We start from the raw sequence: 27,885 nt of genomic DNA, 5'->3' as shown, positions 1-27,885 counted from the left end.
ACACACAGGCACCCCTGAGCCCAGCACACACAGGCACCCCTGAGCCCAGCACACCCAGGCACCCCTGAGCCCAGCACACACAGGCAGCTCCTGAGCCCAGCACACACAGGCACCCCTGAGCCCAGCACACCCAGGCACCCCTGAGCCCAGCACACACAGGCAGCTCCTGAGCCCAGCACACACAGGCACCCCTGAGCCCAGCACACCCAGGCACCCCTGAGCCCAGCACACACAGGCAGCTCCTGAGCCCAGCACACCCAGGCACCCCTGAGCCCAGCACACACAGGCAGCTCCTGAGCCCAGCACACACAGGCACCCCTGAGCCCAGCACACTCAGGCACCCCTGAGCCCAGCACACACAGGCAGCTCCTGAGCCCAGCACACCCAGGCACCCCTGAGCCCAGTACCCACAGGCACCCCTGAGCCCAGCACACCCAGGCACCCCTGAGCCCAGCACACACAGGCAGCTCCTGAGCCCAGCACACACAGGCACCCCTGAGCCCAGCACACCCAGGCACCCCTGAGCCCAGCACACACAGGCAGCTCCTGAGCCCAGCACACCCAGGCACCCCTGAGCCCAGTACCCACAGGCACCCCTGAGCCCAGCACACACAGGCACCCCTGAGCCCAGCACACACAGGCACCCCTGAGCCCAGCACACACAGGCACCCCTGAGCCCAGCACACACAGGCACCCCTGAGCCCAGCACACACAGGTAGCTCCTGAGCCCAGCACACACAGGCAGCTCCTGAGCCCAGCACACACAGGCACCCCTGAGCCCAGCATACACAGGCACCCCTGAGCCCAGCACACACAGGCACCCCTGAGCCCAGCACACCCAGGCACCCCTGAGCCCAGCACACACAGGCACCCCTGAGCCCAGCACACACAGGCACCCCTGAGCCCAGCATACACAGGCACCCCTGAGCCCAGCACACACAGGCACCCCTGAGCCCAGCACACACAGGCACCCCTGAGCCCAGCACACACAGGCAGCTCCTGAGCCCAGCACACCCAGGCACCCCTGAGCCCAGCACACCCAGGCACCCCTGAGCCCAGCACACACAGGCACCCCTGAGCCCAGCACACCCAGGCACCCCTGAGCCCAGCACACACAGGCAGCTCCTGAGCCCAGCACACCCAGGCACCCCTGAGCCCAGCACACACAGGCACCCCTGAGCCCAGCACACACAGGCACCCCTGAGCCCAGCACACACAGGCAGCTCCTGAGCCCAGCACACACAGGCACCCCTGAGCCCAGCACACCCAGGCACCCCTGAGCCCAGCACACACAGGCACCCCTGAGCCCAGCACACACAGGCACCCCTGAGCCCAGCACACACAGGCACCCCTGAGCCCAGCACACACAGGCACCCCTGAGCCCAGCACACCCAGGCACCCCTGAGCCCAGCATACACAGGCACCCCTGAGCCCAGCACACACAGGCACCCCTGAGCCCAGCACACACAGGCACCCCTGAGCCCAGCACACACAGGCAGCTCCTGAGCCCAGCACACCCAGGCACCCCTGAGCCCAGCACACCCAGGCACCCCTGAGCCCAGCACACACAGGCACCCCTGAGCCCAGCATACACAGGCACCCCTGAGCCCAGCACACCCAGGCACCCCTGAGCCCAGCACACACAGGCACCCCTGAGCCCAGCACACACAGGCACCCCTGAGCCCAGCACACACAGGCACCCCTGAGCCCAGCACACACAGGCACCCCTGAGCCCAGCACACACAGGCAGCTCCTGAGCCCAGCATACACAGGCACCCCTGAGCCCAGCACACACAGGCACCCCTGAGCCCAGCACACCCAGGCACCCCTGAGCCCAGCACACACAGGCAGCTCCTGAGCCCAGCACACACAGGCACCCCTGAGCCCAGCACACCCAGGCACCCCTGAGCCCAGCACACACAGGCAGCTCCTGAGCCCAGCACACACAGGCACCCCTGAGCCCAGCACACCCAGGCACCCCTGAGCCCAGCACACACAGGCAGCTCCTGAGCCCAGCACACCCAGGCACCCCTGAGCCCAGCACACACAGGCAGCTCCTGAGCCCAGCACACACAGGCACCCCTGAGCCCAGCACACACAGGCACCCCTGAGCCCAGCACACACAGGCAGCTCCTGAGCCCAGCACACCCAGGCACCCCTGAGCCCAGTACCCACAGGCACCCCTGAGCCCAGCACACACAGGCACCCCTGAGCCCAGCACACACAGGCACCCCTGAGCCCAGCACACACAGGCACCCCTGAGCCCAGCACACACAGGCAGCTCCTGAGCCCAGCACACACAGGCAGCTCCTGAGCCCAGCACACACAGGCACCCCTGAGCCCAGCATACACAGGCACCCCTGAGCCCAGCACACACAGGCACCCCTGAGCCCAGCACACCCAGGCACCCCTGAGCCCAGCATACACAGGCACCCCTGAGCCCAGCACACACAGGCACCCCTGAGCCCAGCACACACAGGCACCCCTGAGCCCAGCACACACAGGCAGCTCCTGAGCCCAGCACACCCAGGCACCCCTGAGCCCAGCACACCCAGGCACCCCTGAGCCCAGCACACACAGGCACCCCTGAGCCCAGCACACACAGGCAGCTCCTGAGCCCAGCACACCCAGGCACCCCTGAGCCCAGCACACACAGGCACCCCTGAGCCCAGCACACACAGGCAGCTCCTGAGCCCAGCACACCCAGGCACCCCTGAGCCCAGCACACCCAGGCACCCCTGAGCCCAGCACACACAGGCACCCCTGAGCCCAGCACACACAGGCACCCCTGAGCCCAGCACACACAGGCAGCTCCTGAGCCCAGCACACACAGGCAGCTCCTGAGCCCAGCACACACAGGCACCCCTGAGCCCAGCACACACAGGCACCCCTGAGCCCAGCACACCCAGGCACCCCTGAGCCCAGCACACACAGGCAGCTCCTGAGCCCAGCACACACAGGCACCCCTGAGCCCAGCACACCCAGGCACCCCTGAGCCCAGCACACCCAGGCACCCCTGAGCCCAGCATACACAGGCACCCCTGAGCCCAGCACACACAGGCACCCCTGAGCCCAGCACACCCAGGCACCCCTGAGCCCAGCACACACAGGCAGCTCCTGAGCCCAGCACACCCAGGCACCCCTGAGCCCAGCACACCCAGGCACCCCTGAGCCCAGCATACACAGGCACCCCTGAGCCCAGCACACACAGGCACCCCTGAGCCCAGCACACACAGGCAGCTCCTGAGCCCAGCACACACAGGCAGCTCCTGAGCCCAGCACACACAGGCAGCTCCTGAGCCCAGCACACACAGGCACCCCTGAGCCCAGCACACACAGGCACCCCTGAGCCCAGCACACCCAGGCACCCCTGAGCCCAGCACACACAGGCAGCTCCTGAGCCCAGCACACCCAGGCACCCCTGAGCCCAGCACACCCAGGCACCCCTGAGCCCAGCATACACAGGCACCCCTGAGCCCAGCACACACAGGCACCCCTGAGCCCAGCACACACAGGCAGCTCCTGAGCCCAGCACACCCAGGCACCCCTGAGCCCAGCACACCCAGGCACCCCTGAGCCCAGCACACACAGGCACCCCTGAGCCCAGCACACACAGGCACCCCTGAGCCCAGCACACACAGGCAGCTCCTGAGCCCAGCACACCCAGGCACCCCTGAGCCCAGCACACACAGGCAGCTCCTGAGCCCAGCACACACAGGCACCCCTGAGCCCAGCACACACAGGCACCCCTGAGCCCAGCACACACAGGCAGCTCCTGAGCCCAGCACACACAGGCAGCCCTGAGCCCAGCACACACAGGCACCCCTGAGCCCAGCACACACAGGCAGCTCCTGAGCCCAGCACACACAGGCACCCCTGAGCCCAGCACACACAGGCACCCCTGAGCCCAGCACACACAGGCACCCCTGAGCCCAGCACACACAGGCACCCCTGAGCCCAGCACACACAGGTAGCTCCTGAGCCCAGCACACACAGGCACCCCTGAGCCCAGCACACACAGGCACCCCTGAGCCCAGCACACACAGGCACCCCTGAGCCCAGCACACACAGGCACCCCTGAGCCCAGCACACACAGGCACCCCTGAGCCCAGCACACACAGGCAGCTCCTGAGCCCAGCACACACAGGCACCCCTGAGCCCAGCACACACAGGCACCCCTGAGCCCAGCACACACAGGCACCCCTGAGCCCAGCACACACAGGCAGCTCCTGAGCCCAGCACACACAGGCACCCCTGAGCCCAGCACACACAGGCACCCCTGAGCCCAGCACACCCAGGCACCCCTGAGCCCAGCACACACAGGCACCCCTGAGCCCAGCACACACAGGCAGCTTCTCATCACACTTACACCAGTTTGTGTTTTGAGATGTGGGGAACACAAGCATAAGGGGCTTGTAGTAAAGTACAGAATACTTTCTCAAACATTGCAAATGCTTTGTGATAGGCTCTTCATGTCAAAAACCCCACACAATTCTCCCTGAAAGATGACTGGATGTGTAACTTTAAGGGAGTAGTCCCTGGAGAAAGTTTTCCTACAGAGACAGTGGCATCAAGGTATTCAAATGTGTATTTATGTACAAAGATAATGGTGCCTGAGGCTGCACAATGCTACATAGCAACACCTCCTACTGACAGGCCCTACTAGGTGTCACAAAGACTCTGCCTTGCTCTGAACACTTCAGCACGGGTAGGCAGGGGAAAATCCTCTGCAGGTGTCAAGGCAGGAATCTCATCTATGCAAACAGAAACACGTGCTGTCTACCCACAGCCTGTTCAATCCCTCATCATCTCTGACCCTAAGAAGACACCCAATACCAGGCTGTGGCTAAAGATGACATAGGACATCACAAGCAAAACACTTTCTTTGTTGCATCAAGTGGTGTGGAACCAAGTCTAAGGCCACCAGTGGCCCCATGGACAGCTCTGGCAGCCAGCCAATGGCCATCTGCAAGAGCAGCTCTCAGCAACCACCACTTTTTGTACTGCTATATACAGGGTGAACCAGAAGTCAGGAGAAGTAATGGACAACTATCACCACTACACAGTAAATCCACAAGATCTGAGGTTTCCTTTCTTCAGAGGGGAATCCTCATCAATCTTTTTTAAGCCTCTTAAATTGCCTTCAAAGCAATTCTGTATGGGTTGCAAAGCTTGCTTAATGCAGAACTGGGCAGAGGCCAGTACAGTGAAAATCCCTGCAGGTGATACCCAGAAAGATGAACACTCACTGCAGACATTTGCAAAAGCACTACAAAAGTCAAGAAACCTTTTAGAAGAAATTGTTTCTCCACCTGCTGAGACAAAAAGCAGCCTCATGCTGATAGAGGCAAAGTGCCAGGAGATGGTCTTTCAGAAGTGCCTCGGTGCCAAGTTAATCGTATGCTCACAGGGAGGTACCTCACAGGGTGGTGGGAGGAGGGAGAGGAAAGCCAGAGAAAAGTACAGCCGAAGTTCACAAACCCTGCAAGACCAGCACGGCAGAAATTGCTTTTAAATCACACTGTGCAGCATCCCTGTTACACAAAGCCTTAGCAGCAAATGGGGTCCAGCAAGACCTTCCCCCTCTGCTCCACTTTGGCAACTGAAAGACTTCTTGCCTCTTGTCTGAATGTTTATCCTCTGTCCCTTCACTGTGACCTCAGAGTTTCTTGCAGAATAATCAGCATCAGCCACAGACAGTTATTCCTCTTTCTTCATCCATTTGCCTCAAAGAAAACTTAGTGAAGTGTGTAGAGACAGGGAGCAGAGAGAGGGCACTTGACTTTTGACTTAGATATATACTGTAGTCATGTTAAACAGAAGAACGTCCCAGCGGCCTTTGTAAGTCACAGGCTCTTTCTTGGATTACCTCTGTGCTTATGTGTTCAAGAAATGAACTGCTAGGTAGTATAGCATGAGACAAGCAAAGGGCTGTCTCAATGGGAGCAGCACACCACTGTAAATAAAACCACAAATAACAGCTGCTGGCCAGTGTAATTCCTTGCACCAAATCAAGCTTTACTCTCTTCACTGAGAAAGTTGGCTCTGACAGGAGACAACTCACTCCAAGAGTGTCTAGGCATTCAAAAGGAAACACTACTCACCTTTACCATGCTGGCAATCAGTTCAAGTTGTAACAAGACACACTACTAGGAATAAACACGTAGAGGTAACTTACCATGGGGTAAGCAAGGGGGAGAACTGACCTTAGGCAAACTACCCCACAATAACTATTCTTATTTATGGCTTTATGCTGTGATAGGTGCACACATCTAATTCAACATGCTGAGAAAGACACATACTCACTCAAACAGTAACTGCATAGTTCAGCTTTTCTGTTTCTGTGTCCATCTGGCTCAAAACTTGCTTTGTTATCTCAACACAGGTGTACTGTTGAGATTTACTGAGCATCAAAAACATGACACAGCCACTGTTGGGTTTCTCCCTAACACAGGGGCATCTACATGGCTCAAGGTGCTCAAATTTCAGCTGTAACCACAAATTCTTGCACGGAATAAATTCAGTCTTGACCCTGGGAGGACCCATATATGCAACTGACAAGGCCAAGAAGCTTTATTTGTGCTTTTGATCGCAGGATGATTTCAGAACACACTGCTCTCCCTTGGAGAATCATACCATGCTTATAGATTTCAAATTGGCTACTCAAAACCAGAGGTGCTATAAATCACTGAACACCTACAGAACTTCTGCATGTGGCTAGTACAGTATTGAAAAAGAGCCAATACTTCACTCCTACCTTTTGGTTTGAAAAGAACCAAGAATCACGGAGTGGAAGGGGTTGGAAGGGAACTCCACAGTTCATCCAACCCAAACCCCTGTTAAAATAGGTTCTGCTCGCTCAGGGGGCACAAGAACGTGTCCAGGTGGGTTTGGAAACCTCCTGAGAAGGAGCCTCCACACCCTCCCTGGGCAGCCTGGGCCAGGGCTCCCTCACCTGCACAGGAAAGACGTTTCTCCTCCTCTTCCAATGGAACTCCCTTTGTTCAGGCTTGTGTCTGTTACCCCTTGTCCTGTCACTGGGCACTACAGAGTAAAGACTGGCCCCAACCTCTGGACACTCACCCTTTAGGTATTTCAAGCATTGATAAGGTCTCCCCCCATCAGTCTTCTCCAGACTAAACAGCCCCAGGTCCCACAGCCTTTCCTCATATGAAAGATGCTCCAGTCCCCTGATCATCTTGGTGGCCCTGTGCTGGCCTCTCTCCAGCACTTCCCTGTCCCTCTTGAGCTCAGGAGCCCAGAACTGGACACAGGACTCCAGATGAGGCCTCACCAGGGCAGAGCAGAGGGGGAGCAGAACCTCCCTTGACCTGCTGGCCACACTCTTCTTGATGCATCCCAGGCTGCCATTGGCTTCTTACCCACGAGGGCACATTGCTGGCTCATGGTCAGTTTATTATCACCCAGCACTCCCAGGTCTCTGCAGAGCTGCTCTCCAGCAGGTCACCCCCAGCCTGTGCTGGTGCAGGGGGTTGTTCCTCCCCAGCTGCAGGACTCTGCCCTTGTCCTTGTTGAACCTCAGGAGGTTCCTCTGTGCCCAACTCTGCAGCTGGTCGAGATCCCGCTGAATGGCAGCACAGCCTCTGGGGAATCAGCCAGTGCTCCCAGTCTGGTGCCAGCAGGGAACTTGCTGAGGGTCCCTCTGTCCCCTCATCCAGGTGGCTGATGATGATGTTGAACAAGACTGGCCCCAGAACTGAAGATGATCTACACTGAACAGTGCACGCTTCAGTCCCAAATCACTTACCCTGTGAATGTGTGTTCTGAAAAACTTACTGAGAAAGGATGACACAAGCACTTCCACGTGAGGTTTCTCACTCAGACTTCAGCTACGTATTTCCGAGGTTTAAGCCTGAATTTAAAGCTACCTGTTTGTGCTCCTACATGATTGAAAAACCCAAAATGGCAGCAGGAGGGAAAAAACCAAACCCTTCAATAATGGTCAAAGATCAAGTCCCAGGCAAATACCTGGGGTGATGGCTTAGAAGAAAATAATCCTAAGGGTCTGATGCTACAGATCTGAACAGCTGTGCCTTGGTGACCACCTTCCTGCTGTGGAGACCATGCTCAGGCTCATCCACTGATTCCACTTTTGCAGCGTTCATTGTGCGACAAGAAAAATCACCCAGTGAGTAGCAAGGAGTAGAATCAGAGAGAGAATAAGCTGTTGTGACAATGTTTAGGGGAAAAAATGAAACCAAAGTAGCATAAAAGCAATTCAATGGACAGCCTGATTTCCAGACACCATAACCAAGATTTAACGTATCTCATAACCGGAGCAGCAAGAAGGGTGCCGATGGATCCCTGCAATACTGTTGGAACACGGAGGAGAGAAACACAAGCAAGAAAAGGAACACACTTCTTTTTTAAAGCCAAGACTGTGGACAGCTCACAGCAATATTTTATCTCTTGGGCAAAATGTGAACAAGACAGCACAATCCAACAAACTTACATCAGTCCTAAGTAACTCCACTACCAATAAATCAACAGATCAAATGCCTAATGATGTCAAGTCGACTTCAGTGACTGCTCACAGTTCAGAAAACACCAGTAAGCAGAAGGAAGAAGTCTGGGATGCTCCTGGTGGTGAAAGATTCCCTGACTTTAAGCATCATGCTCTGAAGCTTTCCTGCACCGTGTCTGTTCTAGCCGTTAGCAGTGATCGCTGTGTCCTGTTACTTTGAAAGATAACTGACAAATTGGCTGAAAAGCAAGCAGTTCAGGGAGCTGCCAGGAGGGACTTCTGTATCATTTTACCCCTGTCTATGAGAACAGCAAGCCACAACTAAAGGAATCTCTGTTTCTTTACATCATTCATCTACACAGCTGAAAAACTAGTTCCTGTGAATAATAATGATGTTTCCAGGAGGCTTCCCTTGTCCCATAAATTTGCTGGGAGGTATCTCAAGGACAGAGCACAAGTAATTAATCTAAGGAAAGATGATATTCCATCACTACCTCCGGGCAGTGTTGATAAAATCAAATCCACTGCTAAATGAAGATGCAAACTAGGTTACCCTTAACAAAATTACACGCTGATGAATTTGTACTGGATCATGAGCAGACAAAAGCTCACAGAAAAAAACTCTCACATAATTAGTGACTGAATTGTTTCTGAGTAGAAAGCGAGCCACTACCCTACTTCCCTTTCCTTGGAAAAGCCATTCTTTCAGAATGCCCCAAGACTTTGTAATGTTAAAATTTTACTGCACTGAGGGCAGGCAAGGCAGAAATCTCCTGAATGATCCTGCTCAGGTGTGCCAGCTACACAAGTTCACAACTGCACCTCAGGGTACTCATCAAAGCCCTTTGTGTTTCGCTTGCCCTCCCTCCTCACCAGTGGATGACAATTTAAGAGAAACAACTCGCCAAATCTCTCTAGATAAAAAACTACTGACTAAGGAGCTTTTTTAGCTCTGTATTACCTGTTATCAGTGTATTTACTTTCTGTGTTTGATATATATGGAGACTCTGCCATTGAAAGTGTCCAACGCCACCAACATATTATTAAGAGGTGTGACTGTGCCACAGCTTCTTCACAACTTCCTAATTTCTACTTAGTAAGAATTATTTGCCCACTACAGACTGAACAGCTCATCACTATTACACGATTACCTTTGTTAACATGCATCCTTTCCTAAGGTAGTCAGTGAAGGCAAGTGTCATAGCTTTAGTTTACAAAATATGCCATCATTTGCTTCCCTTTTTCCCTTTGAATTGCACTCTGCTCCCAGCAGTTGCCACACAGTCTTTGTAGGAGCTCACGCGTTGTGAACAAGTCTGAGTCAAGCCTGCTTAAGATCTCACCATTATGATTTGAAATTGCTGTTTCCCACTCTCAACTCTATTAATCTGTTTTCCACCATGGTGATGAATACTGATTAACAAGAAAAGCTGCAAATGCTGTTCCACCAGGCAGCTCTGGCCCCGAGTGAAGACACCAAGCACAATTTCATTGGGCTGCTGTGACACACATACAGCACAAGTTTTATCTGCATTTTTCACTGGTTTTAAACATCACCAATTCTAATTTGGTTTTGCCTCCTCTGTTATCATTGTTAACCTTCCAAATGCAATTTCTTTCCCTGTCCTGCCTTCAAGCTGTGGTTGGCAAGGGCCCTGCCTTGGCCTGCATGTCTATGCCATCTAGTACTCTGGGGAATGTGGTCCATGACTAAGGCCCCAAAGTGCTGTGATAATGCAAGGAAACAAAGGAGCAACCACCTCCTGTTTTGCTCTCTGCAGGAATCTGTACTACCTTAAACCTCTTTGTGTCAGTTGTGTGCCAAGCCAAATAAATGACTGCATAAGCTGGTTACCAAGTTGTGTGTGCTCGGAGGCCAGCAGCTCCGAAACACAAACCTCCCATCTCTGCCAGAGCCGCTTCTATTCTGACAATACCCTAGTTCCCTGGCAGCCTACTGGGACACCATTCAGAATGAGAGATGCATCCACTGTGAAGTATTTAAACAGAGTATGGAGCTGCAGGGAAGCCTAATTGCTAACAGAAGACAGAGAGACGCTGCAGAAAAGCGGAAGCAAGGGAGTGCTTTTTGGAAGGAGGAACAAACAGAAGGCAAAACTACCCGGAGAAGTAAAACATAATCCACTAAGGCCAGAAATGCAACATACTCTACTCTGACAGCTGCAACCACATACAGGACAGGGAACAGTTGACTCAAAAATAATTCAGAGAAGTATCTGGGAGTTATGGCACTGGCCAAGCTGAACTTGAACAAACAAGGAACCGTTAGGGAAGAGGCAAACCCCACACTGGAACGTATAAGCCGAGATCCCACTGGCGAGACGTGTGAAGTAACCCCTTCTGTACTCAACATCTGCAAAGCCTCAGCTAGAGTGCTGTGCTCAGTTTAAATCACAGTACATCATAGGCTGAGCATCCCAAGAGATTACAGAGAAACAAGAGTGATAGGAGGCCGGAAAAATACATCCACTAGAAAAACTAAACAGAGTGCATCCTTTGGGTTTGTTTGTAAGGGAAACAAAGTCACAGGGACACATGGTGACAGTTTAAATATGCAGAAGTTTTCTGGACCTACAAGAGAATGACCTGTGTTCCATGTCTGTGAGGGACACAGAGGGACACAAAGCAAAGCGTTTCAGCTGCAATGAAGGAATTCAGGTGAGACAAACTCGGCTAGAGTGAGACACTGGGACAGATCACTTACAGAGATGGAAGGCTTTTAGTCATAAGCCACACAAAAGGCAGTCAGGGATGGTACAGGCAGAAGTGACCTGCCACAGAGGCCAGGACAGGTCAGCATGTTCTAGCCTCAGTAGTCCCAGCGGCCAGCTTTGGGTCATGAGTACATGCCCACATCACCTCCATCACCAGCCATGTTCAGGCACTGTGGTTTCTTCCCTTTCCCAGTTTTGCTGTCCCTTTGTTACTACAGCAGCTCTGCTACAGGACCTTATGCTCACGGCTGCAACCACCCGCCGGGCAGTAACAGCTGGATCCTCTCCTCCTGAAGGAAAAGCCAGTATCCCATCTCTCGGACTGCAACAGATTAGATGAGATTTTGAGATCATTTTTATTTACATAATTTCAAGAAGAGAGGCTTCAAAAGCAGAAGCAGAGAAGACAAAGGATCTGAAAAGAACAAGTGTCTCCCTTCTTGCTGCCTTTCACCTTTCATAGAATCACAGAATGGTAGGAGGGATGGAAGGGACCTTTAGAGATCATCCAGTCCAACCCCCTGCAGAAGCAGGGTCACCTAGATCAGGTCACACAGGAACGTGTCCAGGCGGGTCTTGAAGACCTCCAAGGAAGGAACCTCCACAACCCCTCTGGGCAGCCTGGGCCAGGGCTCCCTCACCCTCATGGTGAAACAGTTTTTTCTTATGTTTAAGTGGAACTTTTTGTGTTCCAGCTTCATCCCATCACCCCTTGTCCTGTTGCTGGCTACTACAGAAAAAAGGGATGTTCCAACCTCCTGACACCCACCCTTTAGATATTTGTCAATGTTAATAAGATCTGCCCTCAGTCTCCTCTTCTCCAGACTAAACAGCCCCAGGTCCTGCAGCCTTTCCTCGTATGAAAGATGTTCCATTCCCCTGATCACCTTGGTGGCCCTGTACTGGCCTCTCACACTCTGTGCTGGACTTTCACAAAACTGTGACTGTTTTAGAGATGTGAAGGCCATCCCAGGAGTTTACACATACAATAAAATCTACAAGAACAGCTGGTTGGGAACAGAGATACACTCAAATATCCACTGCTGACGCTGGGAAGATGGATTAGTGACATTTCAGAAACTGGTTTAAATATTTAAAACTTAGAACCAAAAAGAAAACCTTGTAAAAAACCTTGCCCATGTATACACCAGATGGATAAACATCTGTAATCCGAGCATACAGTGTTTTAATGTCAAGTAGTATGGGCTTCACTAACTAGGAAACAACTATAATTACTATTGTTCTGCAAGTCTGCTTGAATTAAACACAACATCCTGAGGCTCAGAAAAATACCTGTGCATGTAACTCTTATCAAATTTAAATCCCTTCCTTTGGAAACCTAATGACTCTTCAACAGACTTAGGTGACACTGCTAGCACAGTGTTCGATGCGCTTCCCTGTTAGATCAACGGCTCGAATGTTGCTCCACACCAGACTGACAACTGCAATCACCTGATGACCTTTTGCAAGTTGTGTGAATAAAACCAATGGCTGTTGTCCCCGAGCGATCTGTCCGCAACACAGCATTATCATCACCATTTAACAGCCTCCTGGGTAGGCCCCAGGAGGCAAAGTATTGAGTGTGCAGGACAGAACAATTCCCACATTTGCAGAAGAGGGCTCTCGTTCTGAACAATACTGGCAAGCCAAAGGCTGACGTTTAGCCTAAGAAAGGACACAGAAGAGTGGCAGCTAGTACTTCTTTCTTTCAGTAGAGGACTACAGAGGCAGTCCTTAGCGTGCTGAAATTCTGCACTTTTATGACTGCTTGGTCTAAGTAAGAATTACTCTGACACTGGGTGGAAAACTAGCTGCCTGGGTCCAGGGAGTGGTGGTGAATGGAGTTAAATCCAGCTGTTGGCTGGTCACCAGTGGTGTTCCCCAGGGCTCAGTGCTGGGGCCTGTTCTGTTTAACGTCTGTATCAATGATCCCAATGAGGGGATCATGGGCACCCTCGGTCAGTTTGCAGGTGACACGATTCTGGGTGGATGTTTGAGGGCGGGAAGGCTTTGCAGAGGGACCTGAACAGACTGGATTGATTGGCCAAGGCCAATACCATGAGGTTTAATAAGGCCAAGTACCATGTCCCGCACTTGGGCCACAACAACCCTCAGCAGCGCTACGGGCTTGGGGCAGAGGGGGTGGAAAGCTGCCAGGCACAGAGGGACCTGGCAACGTTAACTGGCAGTGGCTGAACATGAGCCTGCAGTGCGCCGAGGGGGCCAAGGAAGCCAAAGGCATCCTGGCTTGTATCTGCAAGGGTGTAGCAGCAGGACCAGGGCAGGATTGTCCCCTTGTACTGGGCTCCGGTGAGCCCACACCTCCAATAATGTGTCCAATCCTGGGCTCCTCACTACAAGAAGGACACTGAGGTGCTGGAGAGGATCCAGAGATGGGCAACAAAGCTGGTGAAGGGTCTGGAGCACGAGTCTGATGAGGAGTAGCTGAGGGAGCTGGGGATGTTCAGCCTGGAAGAGGCTGAGGGCAGACATGTGCACTCTCTACAGCTACCTGAAAAGAGGCTGTAGTAAAGTAGGGGTCTGTCTCTTTTCCTCAGGAATGATTGATCAGACAGGAGGAAAAGGCCTTAAGTTGCGCCAGAGGAGGTTTAGATTGGATACGAGGAAGAACTTTTTCCCTGAGACAGTTGTCAGCCCCTTTCCCAGGCTGCCCAGAGGTGGGGGAGTCCCCATCGCTGGAGATGTCCAACAGACACACAGCTGAGGTGCTGAGGGACATGGTTTAGTTTAGTGATGGGCCTGGCAGGGTGAAGTGAGGGGTTGGACTCGAGGGTCTTGAAGGTCTTTTCCAAGTAGATTCTCTGATTCTACAATTCAAAGCTGCTTTGGAGCAGGATTTTTGTGGAAGCATTCTGTGTGTTTGATCTTCCACCATCGCTGGAGTTGGTCATTCAATCTGCTCTATACAAGACACACAAACACCATCTGATCAAAAGACAGCTTTTATCAGCATTTAATACTATTATGAGATATTGTGAATAGGGGCTTTTTATTGATGTTGAAGTTCCATGAACTGTAATTTGTGCAAGATTTCAGTAACTGGCTTGATTACATTTTCAAACCACATCTGGAGACTCAGCTCTGAGGATCAGCAAGAAGAGGAGTAGCAAACAACTGCCATTAGAACAGCAAACCATCAAAATATGTCCCCAGTGCTACGCTACATCCATATGCAACCATGGGCAAAGTCATTCTGAACGCTTAGGCTCCTGGACAATGAAGCTAATAATACTCACTGCCTTTGAGAAATAACACTGATATGCCAATACAAAAAGGAGAGGAAAAATGGAAAGAAGATTATCACTGAGAACCATTCAATAGAATTCTTACTTATCTTGTAAGGGAGCTAATTAAAGCAATAATATGTTCATGGTTGATTACTGGAGGTGAGGTTAATCATAGGGAAGAATCTGGAAGTTGAAGGAAAAAAGGGAAAGGAAGAAATCTTTACTGATTTGTTTAGAAAGAGGACAGGAAACAAGCCTTTCTGTTACAATAACATTCTCATGTTCATCTCTCTATATTAGTGAGGAATCTGCCTGCTGAGATTCCTGAAGACTGGAACACACACATTCATTTAAGGTGTCTGAGTGAATGACTTGTTAAATCTTCTTCCTGGTGGCAAATTGGTTTTTGCCATTCATTGTAAAAATCAAAACTGTTTTTTAATTCACAATTAGCAGTGCAATCATTTTAAGACACAGGAGGCTGTAAAACAATCCTTTCAGCTCCATCACAATTGCTTAAGCTCTAGCTTAAAAAAGGGGATTGTCTACACTACGTTCAACAGTCAGAGCTCTGCTTTAATCTCTGATATTTCTTCTTGTGTTTTAAGGACTTCTGAGAAAGAAGCGTGGCATGCAGCTGGGGATCAAGCATGCCAGCCAACATCTCCATTCAAACAAGCTGCAAGCTGTTTCTATAGTTCTAAAACTACTGCTATATCTTTAAAACGACTTCTAGTAGTTTTAATCACACTACTAAGCAATCACTTCTCTCACAGGCTTAAAACAAACTAATGTTTCTATGTCTAGAGTATGAAGGTTCTCCAGGATAACATTTTAAGAAGCTCTTCAATTCCCTGAACACTCAACAGAAAAATAAACAACCTCCTATTAAAAGCTTGGAGCTAGTGAATCACAAAGCCCATACGGAGATCCAAACGAACACAGAGATGGGTGTTTTAGTATTATCCACCACACTGTGTGGCCTGGTATTGTGCTGGTGCTTACAAAGAGCAGTTCTGTACTTCTCCATCCCAAACCACATTTCCATTGTTCTGCGTTGTGCTGAACAAAAGCTCCAACGTCCTAAACGACATAGCAATCCCCTGTGGTGTGCAAGACGGGTAAAGCCACCCCTGACATTTAGACCTTAAACAGGATTTGAACTGAATCAGTGGAGAGAATGCAATGAAATAACTTCATCCTTTTTCTTGGAATAGCGAGATCTGGTTCCTACTCCAGGCACTTAAGGAACAACACGGCCTGTGAGAACTACTGGTGTGAGTTATCTGCAGTGCGTTGGATGTGGTAGCTCACACAGAGTGGGTGTGGAGCCAGCTGCTACTCTTCTGCTCAGGCATAAGGATTTCAAAGTTCAAGAGGATATAATGCCATTATGGGAAACCCCTCAGTTGATGCGCTTCTAGACACAAAGTCATTCACAGTGATGATTTCCCCCCTTAAAACGGAGCACAACGTGCCTGCAAATATGCAACATTCACTCTGCAATCTCTTGGCTTTCAGGAAACACAAGGCCTTAAAACTATATTTTTAGTTACTATTTCCTCAGTGACCTCTGATTGGAAGAGGTAATGGCAGATGAAAGTGGTGTTTGTAACGACCACATGCCAAGGGTGTAAGATGCTAGGCAAACGGCCAATACTGCTGCAGTTGTCACTGTGATTGTGTTCATGTTCTCCAGAGCAAGACTGTTGACTTGGTGCCAAAACTGCAGCCAGTGCCAAAATACTGGCAGAGTTCAGAGCTGAAGACTTCTGTCTTCTTCCTGGGAGCTCCAAGAGAAGCAGCTCAGAGCTCACTTTCCTGTTGCAGAGGTCAGGTGTCTGCCACATTGCACCAAGCACTAAAACCCATGCATTTGTGCACATCTTCTCCCTAACATTTCATTTTCTCCCCTACTGCAACATGGAACCACAAGGAAATAAAAGGAATAAACCAGAAACAAAAAATAAGCAACTGGTTTCCCTCAAGTCTTAGCTCTACCCTCTCAATCCATGAGATCAAGGCAGGGTTCAAACCCCAAAAAAAAGCTCCTCAAAAATCAATCCCCTTTTGGCTGTGATGGGTTCTCAGAAGTGAAAAGGAAAATGATGCCAAAACAACTCACTCCCTTGAAGAGAAGGGGAGAATTCTTTGCCTCCACTCAGAATCAATGTAAAAAGTACCAGCCTTTCTTCTGTGGCATGAGGGTAGTTTTTCTTAACAAAGACAGATTCAGAGCTACAGCATTTCCCTCTGAACTTCAGTGATCCATCCATACACACGCAAGCAAGAGCCAACATTAAGACCACTTCTTGAAGCTGGAAAAACCCAATCAGGTCTTGCACTGCTGAGCAGGCTGAGCTTCCCACAGCTTTCACAGGACACTGCTTTCCTCTGCTGCCCTCTGTTACTTTTTCTTGTAACAAGGGAATGTAATGCCCATGGAATGACACTGCCAGGATCCAGGAATAGCGTGGGCAGGTGCTGTGTGTCAGTTTCTCCCACAGCTCTGCCAATCAACCTCAATCTTCTCTCAAGTGCTGTATTTTCCTGAAGCAGGGATTAATTGCTGTGCCACACTGTACTGTGTAAAGTTACACTAGGAACTGGAATGACTGTAGACAAGTTTTCCCTGTCAGTGACTCATACCTTGGAATCAGTGCTGTAAGGGCTTGAAGATGGGAGTGAAAGACTGAACAACAAAGCAATAAAACTCGCATGAAAATTACTTCACCTATAAAAACTGCAACAGAAAGAGGAGGAAATTCATCCCAGCCCCAAGAAAAGAAAGATCCTTTTTAGACTCGTTCTCCTTTCATCTCTGCAACAATATCTGAACAGCAGTTACTTTCAAGTCAAACCAAGCTGTAAAACGAGGTTGTGTGACGAATGCCGCTGTTCTTCTGGAAGAGCTGATCCAAAGTGCATCTGTCAACTGCAACATCTATTTTCAGTTCAACTCTATTTTAAGGACAGTACTGGAAGGTATTAAAAGAATGAGAAAAGGAGACAAACAACATTTTAATTGCAGCAGTTTCAACACGTACAAGCCTGTGTATCAGCCTACAAGTAGGTGTGTTGTGAGCCAGGACAGAGTACTGCTTACCCACGATTGAGTGACAATGAGAGGTGTTAGTGTGGAGAGGCATGTAAGAAATTAGTTGGCAACTTTGTGAAGACAGAATAAAAGCTTGGAGTTGTTGATGCAGTAAACAACTAACAGCAAGCTCCTGCAGAAGTGTTTTTCCTCCTGTAAACCCACCCCAGGCTATTTCCTGGAGAAGCCTGTGATTGTGATGGATGGAAGCATGCAGGGAGCAAAGGCAAATTGCAAGAAGCCTTTGGCAGAGGAGAAGTTATTAATGCATATTAATGTATCATTTAGCAATAGTAGCAAGATAAATTTTTGATGTGTGGCAAGCATTTTAAGCAGCCTGTTATTTTCATGAAGGTCACAGAATCCTGGGGCACGTGCACCAGCTACTGCACAGTAAGTTAGGCCAGATGCCTGCAGGGTGTCGCACAGAGCTCAGAAGCTGCAGGCGCGCTCTCACCCTGGGGCACACATCAGCTACGTTAAACACACTTCTCCCATCGGTGCAAGACAAGTTCTTGTTCTTACTTTGGGCTCTTGTGACGGGTTTGTGTGGAGACGTTTTTTGCTTGGTAACAGGGAGAAAGCTGCAGTGCTGTTCCTGTAAGCAGCTCTCAAAACATGCCTCTGCTCGGAGCTGAACCCACCTCCAGCCTGACCAGGCCCGTCTGGTGCCTCTGCCAGCACTATTTAACAAGGGAAATCTGGCAGTGTGCGAGAGCAAATGGAAGAGTGGGATAAGATGGAGGTGACCACGCAGACCCCACAGTCAGAGGAGGAAGGAAGGAGGAGTGCCAGACCAGACACCCCCCTGCAGCCCGTTGTGAGAGAGCAGCTGTGGCCCTGCAACCCATGGAGGGCAATGGCAGGAGAGAGAGCTGCCCACAGCTCCAGGAGGACCCTGTGCCAGCAGGCGATTGCTGAGGGACCTGTGCCAGGAGGGGTGAATGCTGTGGGCCCCGTGCCAGAGGAGGGGACGGGAGCTGCAGCCCTGGGGATGAAGGTCCCTGGGAGCGGCCCGTGCAGGGCTGCCCAGCGAGCCACCTGCCCTGAGGAGAGACAAGCCACAGGAGCCATGGGGAAAGGGCTGACTGAAACCCACATTCCCTGCCCCACTGAGCCCTTCATGGGGCAGGAGATTCAGATATTAGCTAGGATCATGGGCCTAAGCCTGGGAAGAGGTGGGGAGAAGAGGATCTAAAAAAGCTGGTCATACCCCTCATCATCACCCTACTCTGTATTGGTTTGGGGTATTTCTGTTTGGTTTGCTTTTGGCTGGTTGGTGGATTCAATTAAGTTTCATTGTCTTGTCTGTAAGGGGTGAGTGAGCCCTCCTTGTGCTTGGGGGGTTCCAAGGGCCCTCAGGACTCTTCCCCATCCTGTCAGGAGCAGAAGTGAGTGAGTGGCTGTTCATGGTTCTTTGTACCTAGCTGGGACAAAACCCTGACAGCTCCCAAAGGGTAAGAACTTAACCTGAGGCACTACAAACCAGCTGCTTTACCATAACTATACTTATTGTAGTGAACTTCATCACCAGTACCCACTTGCACTGCACAGTATCTATAAAGCACCACAAAGTGAATCCAAAAGAGGAGAAAACAGACACTGTGGCATTTTGCAATTGCCACTAGCTCAGGTTTCATGTACATCTTACACTTTTAAGTCTTCTTAGCTCAGTTATATTCAAAGACTGCCAAAGAAAAACAGCTCATTAAAGTTTCATATATGCTACAGACAATGCTAGGAAGATTGCCAGTCTTAGAAGGTATTTCTTCAGGTGTATGAGAATAAAGGAAGAACCTTGGCAAGAGACTTTCCCTTCATTAAGGACATGGATCAGAACAGACAGCAATGTTTTTCTTTATTACTTAGTAATTCAGATGGAAACGAAAATTATGAAACAAAGTTTGCAGTGCTGTTCATTCTCCTGCAATCAGCAGCCTTTGCCCATTCTCAGTATATTCCTTACCTTCTTAATTTTGAGTTTCTTTCACAATTCCCTGCAATGTTGCCAGAGCTCTGTAGTGGCTACATAAGGCTTTCCTCTATGTTCAGAGAATCACAGCATGGTGGGGGTTGGAAGGGATCTTTAGAGATCATCCAGCCCAATCCCTCTGCCAGAGCAGGTCTCACCTAGATCAGGTCACACAGGAACATGTCCAGGGGGGTTTGGAAACCTCCCAAGAAGGAGCCTCCACACCCTCCCTGGGCAGCCAGGAGGGGTCCTTCACTGAAACACTGAAAGAGTTTTTCCTCATGTTTCAATGGAACCTTTTGTGTTCCAGCTTCTTTCCATCACCCCTTGTCCTGTCACTAGATACAACAGAAAAAAAGTGCTCCCCCAACCCCCTGACACCCACCATTGAGATATTTGTCAATATTAATGAGATTCCCTCTCAGTGTCCTCCAGAGACTCAGGTCCCTCAGCCTTTCCTCATAAGGAAGATGCTCCAGTGCCCTGACCATCTACGTGGCCCTGTGCTGGCCTCTCTCCCTGTCCCTCTTGAGCCGGGGAGCTCAGAACTGGACACAGGACTCCACATGAGGCCTCACCCAGGCAGAGTAGAAGGGGAGCAGAACCTCCCTTGACCTGCTGCCCACATTCTTGACAGCCATTTATAAACTGCTTTGATAAGCTGCCATCTCACTTTCCCTCCTCCAAGCAGAAGCATCATCAAGGGTCCAGGCAAGACCCCATGAATGGAAAGGAGGCCTGGAGTCTGGCAGAAGTGTGTGGCACTGGCAGGCTGAGTTACTGTACTACAAAGGTGACGAAGCAGTCCAGGGCCTGGCCCTGCCAAACAGACTCTCTCACAGCTCAGCTGAGATTTCTCCATGGATCTGGATGATACGGGAACTAATTTCCAAGATGTTGCCACATTGAGATCCTTTGTTGAGAAAGGGTAAAACTGTATGAGTGGTGAGGCAAGAGAGCTCTTTATGAGCACTGATCCCAGTGAAACTACACAGGTCACACTTCCCCAGAGCTGGAACTGAGCAGGAGGGAGTAAGGAGAAAGCCAGAAACAGCAACAATGCCTTCCACCCCTTAACAGCCTAGAGGTGAATTTCTGCTGGCTATTCACAAAGTGAAGGTATCCAAAGGCATAGCAACAGCACGCTTCCTCCTTGAAATGATTTGTATTACTGGGTTCAGCTGGGTTAGAGTTAATTCTCATTACTGTTCTCCTTTACCTTAATCTAGCATGTAATTGATCTAAATGTAACATGATGTTTTGTTTTTCCAGAACTTTATTTCCTAAGATTTGATTTACTAGAAAAGTACATTATTTCTAATTGATGGCAGCCCCTTCTAAACCCTTTTTAATGACTTGGGTACTTGTGTTCCATTACTATCCTTCTGAGTTTGTGGCACCACATAACTGTACCAAGTTCTCTCCTAAAGAGAATGCTGTTTCCTTCCTCTTTTTCAACTCACTGTGCCCTGAAGTTATCCTGCAGAAGTCTCTAAATGAATCTGAGTGAAGCTGTAAAAACACACACTCTGTGAGACCACTTTCAGCAAACCATCCTCTACAACACTCTTATTTCTGCCTGGAGAAGCACAGACAAACAGATATGGCTGATTACAACCACCCTGTGCACACACACTGCTGCCTTTAGGCTTTTAGGGAATCTGTCCTGTGCATGTGCCAAGGGCAAAATTAGAAATAAGAGAGTAAGAAAAATATCTCATCTCCTTTCCAAGACTCTAAGCCATGCTGTCACACTGTTGCTTATCTCATAGGTCATTTCCCTTTTTCCCAGGCTAAGCTTATTTAATCCTACTTTAGGCATTGGCTCTTGTTATACCTTTGTTTATAGAAACAAAAACCCTCTATTCCACTCTTACTCTACTAATGCAAAATCCTGCACACGAGAGAAGCAACCCACCCTCCAACATTTCTTCCTTAAATTGCAGTGATTAAGGATGCTCAGCATCACAATACAATGACTGTTTCTCTAGACCCCTCACTCTTACACAGCATGAATGAATGCCATTTTTCCATCCAGACCACTGGATGTTTTCCTGCCTTCCTTTCAAATAATCATGGTTAAGACCTTTCATAGCTCTGTAGCAGATTTCATATCTGATGTCAGCTACAAATGAATCAATGCATCTCTTTCTTTCCTCTCAATTTCTTCTTGAGGTCTTCACAGAGATCCATGGTATGAACCTGTGGCAAAAACCATCCTTACTTTTTATACAAGAGTGGTGGGGACTGAAGTGTTTCATCTATTGTTGCCACTTTCCATGGTGGGCCCCAGAATACTGTGGAAATGCTGGGGAAATGACTGGCTATCCCAAATTTCTTCTGTTTCTCCACTGCCTCTTCACAAACATGGGAAAGCCACAGCTTCATGTTAAAATACCAAAGAATATTATAACATGGGAAAAGATGAGAGAGGGTATTGCCTCATAATGCAAGATGACTGAGGATTTACCCTGCCCTGGCTACTTGCAGTGGCACCTTCCAATCTCTCTAAGAAGACTTGGTGGAACTCCTTCAGAGCACACACAGACCTGCAACCCAGGAGCTAATCAAAGCACTCATCTCCTTAGCCAAATGCAATTTAGTTAAACTCTTGCATAAGTTATTAGAGCAAGAGAGCAGAATATTACCTGAATGGTCTGGTAAACCGAAGGATCAAATCCTTTCACAGTCACCTCCCGGAAAACTCTTGGCTCCAGTTCCTCTTTGGTCAGATCACAGTGATATATAATACCTAAAACAGAAGGCAAGTTTGTCAGCTTAGCATATGACCATAATGGAAAGGATGCTGGTTTAGATACTGTGATGGGTAATGAATGGCAAAGGTTACTCAGCAGGGTGCAAAACGGTAGCTCTAGACACATTCTTTCAGCTAATATATAATTTAACACACAGATACATGCATTTCATCTAGGAGGGCTGCAGAGGCTTTCTGTAGAGAAAGACTAATTCCCAGCGCCCAGACAAAGCCAGGTATCCAAAGTGGGTTAAGGGAAATGGAAAAAAGGTCTGTTTTCATAAAGCTACACAGCACTTATTAATAATTACAGTGCTGGAAGCATGAAGTATTGAGTTGAATCTAAAGTATTTCCTCTGGAACCACTAGGCTGAGAAGAAATGTATGTAAACAAGTTCCTTCAGGCCACCGTTTTTCTCCCCATGATACTTTATTTTGAAATGACAATTCTGATGGACCCCCAGGTACAGGAAAGAGCTGAGCATCCACTTGAAATTGAGGCAAGCTAGCACAGGCTCTCTGTGTAGCTGAACAGAATTTGATCTTGTATCGTTTCTTTTGCATCCCGATCCTGCAGGTTTGAAGGCAGCTCCTATCTTGAGTTGCACCTATCTTTTCCAAAGCACTGTGCACATGAGAAAATGTATGCTGATAAGCAGTAGAAAGCTTTTAGGTGGCAGCAGAGGCAGAATCACAGAGATCATAGCAATCCAGACATACACGGCCGTGTAATTAGCTAAGAACCACCTTGCATTCAGACTCTAAAGTCTTCCAGTAACATTTGGGCACGTGCCATGCAGTGTGACTAGCACTGTGTTTCCACACTGCTGAACCTACTTCATGAGATACAAAATCCTAACATCCACGGGTACACTACAGAAGACCTTGGATACATAGACCCAGCTTCGGTGTTAACTGGCCTTTGTTTTTTTGCTTTGTAACAGGTTGGGCTCTGTAAAACTTCAAATGTAAGAACACCAAAAGTTAAGGCAATGAGCCCTCAATGTAATAAAACTGGCCAAGGTGGACAGGACTTGGCTGAAATACTGCTGTACTGAGTGTATCTGAGATACTTTCAGGAAACCAGGGGTAATGATCACAGAGGTTACGGCCATAAAACACGAAATAATGAAGAAACAGATCTGATACAAGGGAATTGCCTCATGAAATCACTTTTACAGGCTGTGGAAAATAAAAAAAGACACAGCTTGGCAAAGGAATGCAGATGAAACAGCACTTCTAGTAACTGATAAAGCCTCTTTCTGCAAGGGCGAATTCACAGGGACCTGCCAGGAAACACCAGCCTGCTGGGAACTTTGTGTCTTCATTTGTCACAAAGTGACTGGCAAGCCCAACGCAGGCTGACAGGTACAAACAAGCACTAAAACAGCATTTCCTTTAAAGATTAGGATCCAGAAAGTGGTGCAAAGGGCCCACGGGAAAGCTCAAGGCAGTAGCAGGCAGAGCAGCCATTTGACATATATACAGCTGCCCGCGCTGGATAATGCATTGGCAAACATTGCACACGGGGCATGCAGGAGAGATGTGTGTCAGGAAACCACGTGATGAAGCACAGGCACAGTCACAGACCCTATTGCAGGAGTCAATCAACCTAATATTACGGTAATGTGCAATTGAACCCCTGGTTCAATACATCTTCCATCTCTTGCACTGTTGTATTTTCAGCGGCGTGGCAGTTAATATCCAAACCCACAGCAGCGTTGGAGCCTGTACACTTTTGCTAAGTGCTAAAGAAATGCAAACCTGTCCAGTGCTCACCTAAGTGTCTGTCTGGGGTAGACAGCAGGAGGAACCATAGTTTTCAGGGAACAGCAAACCTTCTTTTGGTGTCAGTATCTCTGGGTTTAGAACTGCTTTATGCACTAACTCACGTGCATTGTTTTATTGTGGGTGTTAAACAGCAGTATGTTAAACTGCTTCTCAGCAATAAAAACAATAGTGCAACTTACATTGAGTTCTGACAGTGAAGTAGGAAGATCTAAGTTAACCTAGGCCCATCCCCAACCCCACCTTCTGTCTGCTTACCCCAGTGACAGGGCCAAAGGAGGTTGCATGCAAACTAAAAACCATCCACCTAAAAATTACCTGCCTGGTTTGCCTTCCTTACACTTATTCCCATACACTCTACCTCCTTGTTTAGTCCATTGAGGGTTGGACTGGATGATCTTTCAAGGTCCTTTCCAACCCTTAAGATTCTCTGTAAGATCCTGTGGTTTCTTCCCTTCCTATTTCTTCTAGATGCCAGTTTGCTCTGCCCCGGTTAACGGAGCTATGCCATGGTAAACGGTCAGTAGACACTAAGCATATGGATGAAATGGACAAAACCACCTGCCTAAGCAACCAGCAGGCTGAGGGAGCAGCCACTGCTGACTGGCAAGCCACAGGCTAAAATAGACCTTCAGGCACTTCCCCTCAACGCCTTTGGCAGCTGCAGAGACTGTTGGTTCAGGGGAGCTGAAGAAGGCAGGCTTGTAAGACTGGCAACTGAAGGCCACGAGATGAGATGAGATGTGAGCAAGTGAATGATCTGAACCATCAACATGAGATGAAGCCAGAGAAAGATGCAAGAGTGTGCTCATGCTCCACTCCAGCTGCAGTGGTTGCAATGATCTGAATGTTGTCTAAAAGTTTGTCTAAAGAGGAACTGGAAAGGTACCTTGTTTCTGGTTATGTAAACAGTAAGACACTGACAGGAACTCACCACACATCTGCTCAGCTTGAGACCTAACTTTGGTAACTTGACACAATCCTTTCTGGCAAAACCAGTGAACTTACTGAAACTAATACACAGACATTCTGCAGTGTGGCTGTGCTGCAACTGAAACAGAGCAAAACTACACAGAAGATGCTATAAGAACGTTTCTGATCACCTTATGATTCATGATGACTTGCAACCCTGGCAGAAGATAAAGGTTCTGGAGCCTATCTCCCCTCTCCATAGTTGAATCCTATCCTGTGTCAGTTATTGATTATTTGGGACAGAAAGAAGGAGAGAGAACAGCAAATACATTTTCTAGTCATATACTAGCTTGAGAACTGCAGGGAAACTCCCTTTCTATTCAGAACTCTGGAATACTGACGGGTGTGCCCCACATTACATAACACTTTGCACAGTTCTGGCTTTGCAGAATTGTACAAAGAGGATTCCTCCAGCAGGCCAACAGCACCAAGTGTTGTAAGGACAGAGTACAGTTATGCACAAACAATTTATTTGGTGACTTTTATTAATGTTCTTCAAAACTGTGATGAAAATCATATTAAATATATGAAGAATTGTCTTCAACAGAATCACAGAATCTCAAGGGCTGGAAGGGACCTGGAAAGCTCGTCCAGTGCAACCCCCCTGCCAGAGCAGCACCACCTAGAGCAGGGCACACAGGAACTCATCCAGCTGGGTTGGAATGTCTCCAGAGAAGGAGACTCCACAGCCCATCTGGGCAGCCCCTGCCAGTGCTCCTTCACCTCAGCAGGGAAGAAGTTTTCCCTTGTGTTTCTTTGGAACCTCTTCTGTTCCAGCTTGTGCCCATTGCCCCTTGTCCTGTCATTGGCCATCACTGAGCACAGCCTGGCTCCAGTCTCCTCACACCTACCCTTGATGGGTTTGTAACATGAATGAGGTCACTCCTCAGGCTCCTTCTCTCCAAGCTACAGAGCCCCAACTCCTTCAGCCTTTCCTCAGAAGGGAGATGCTCCACTCCACCATCTCTGTGGCCCTGTGCTGAACTCTCTCCAGCAGCTCCCTGTCCTTCTGGAACTGAGAGGCCCAGAGCTGGACACGATATTCCAATTTTTGAACTTACATTTTCTGTATGAACCAAGAGCTGTGAGAATGCTACAATTTCACCTCTAGTAAAAGCCAGTCTTGAGTTATTTCTCAATGTAGGTCTCTTAAATATTATTGGGCATATTATTCTGGCTTCATGGATCAAGGACTGATACACTTTGAAGGGTAACAACCGCTGCTTACTACATGGGGGAAAGCAGTTTTATCTGTATCTTAGACATACTTAACTATTAGACAACAGAAAACAAGAAAGATATCGTTCCCTGGAAAAGGAACAATAACTAAAGGGAAAAAACCTAACAGTCTTACCTGGAGATAAAAAGGAAGTAAACTGGTAGAATATTTCGGTGTCCTTCTTTTGGCCACTGTATCCCACAATACTGCCAACCTCCAGGGGGAACGTCTTGAGATGTGCCCCAGTAGCCAGGTCATGAAGCTGCAGTATGTTCTTTACGTCGTGTAGGTAGCACAGAACCAGGAAGTTGGACCTCACACAAGCAACCCATTCTGCAGAGTGTGGGGAAAGAAAAAGCCACAGAAAACACTGCATGAAAACTGGAGGGAAGAAAAAAGATCAGCTGCAATTTGATGGTGAAATTCTTTAGTGTACCTAAACAGATGCACCAGAGTTTCTGATATGTACTGAATGCAACTCTTAAATCTTTACCTGCCCTCTAAAACAAGAACAGATGAAGCCAAAAGCAAAGGCTGCCATTCTTTGGAAACACACTAACCGTGTCGCTTGATACAGGAACCAAGAGGCTTATGCATTTGAGATACTTATAGATCAATAGTATTCTTAAATATCACATACTTCACTGTGAAACTGCAGCCAAACACTGACCTTTGACAGTAACACTGATGGGAATGCACGAAGATCAAACCAATCGTGATGATTGAGGCTCAGGATAAATGAACAGGAACAAAAAGACATCTGATCCTGCATTGCACACTCAAATACAGAACACAGGGCTCCTATGTTCTTATGTTGCCTCAGTAGTCAGGAGTTTATTCCCCTAAGCAAGCTCTACTGGATGTAAGGAAAAGGCCATTCTGAGGTGATATCCTCAACAATCCACCTAAACCCCCCATGTTTATTCAAGAAGCTAATGTTGTTAAACAGCATCCTTGGGCCTGTAAGGTAGTAGGAACAGGATGCAGCACAGTGAACTCAGTCTGGCCAAAGGACCCAGGACTCTGCAGAGGTTCATCACCTCCTTGCCTTTCCTGGCAACCTCTGCTGTGCAGCTGTGCAGGAACAAGACCTTCTGCTTCACAGAACTCTCCCATTCCGAGTTTGTTCCTCAGAAGAATTAACAGAGATACGAGAAGGTTTCCATGGAGTGTGAACGTTTTAAACTGGACTTTGGGAAACCCAAACTGATTTTAAGGAAGGGCTGGGCTGGCAGTTTCTACAAAATTCCCAAGAGCTCCACTGACCACCCCACTTCAGTCCCCACCTTTTTACCCTGTGAGTGCAGAAACTCTGCAGGGCCCCAGCTCACCCAGAACATATCACGAAACGGACTTTCTCCTGTCTCCTGTGCCGTTCATGTTAGATCTTTAGTGACAAATCTATTTAGTTACTCATGCAGACAGGAAAAAGACTGAAACCTCTTCATCTCTCCTAGTGTTTCTGTCACTTAAGAAACTGCTTAGCCTGCTTTTCAACAACAGTATTTCAGCTTCCTCTCATTAACTCACAAACCACATACAAACAAGACAAGATACAAACAAGGTTAAAAACTGAGGACAATCATCTGGAAGGAGGGAACAAGGGACATGGTT

The 27,885-nt window shown here is 49.0% G+C and overlaps 1 protein-coding gene across 1 annotated transcript in view; it reads right to left on the bottom strand.

The window, feature by feature from the left end:
* Positions 1-27,885, bottom strand: part of PREP (prolyl endopeptidase) — a 100,351-nt gene that overhangs the window by 25,278 nt on the left and 47,188 nt on the right. Inside the window, exons 9-10 of the mRNA XM_061990467.1 lie at positions 26,407-26,604; positions 22,186-22,289 (exon numbers count right to left, since the gene is read on the bottom strand). Of these exons, the coding sequence (XP_061846451.1) occupies positions 22,186-22,289; positions 26,407-26,604 (302 nt within the window). The remainder of the gene's footprint in view (positions 1-22,185; positions 22,290-26,406; positions 26,605-27,885) is intronic.

This window comes from Colius striatus, chromosome 2 (genome assembly GCF_028858725.1).
Source record: "Colius striatus isolate bColStr4 chromosome 2, bColStr4.1.hap1, whole genome shotgun sequence".
Classification (NCBI taxonomy): Eukaryota; Metazoa; Chordata; class Aves; order Coliiformes; family Coliidae; genus Colius; species Colius striatus.
This window is presented reverse-complemented; position numbering and strand designations above follow the sequence as displayed.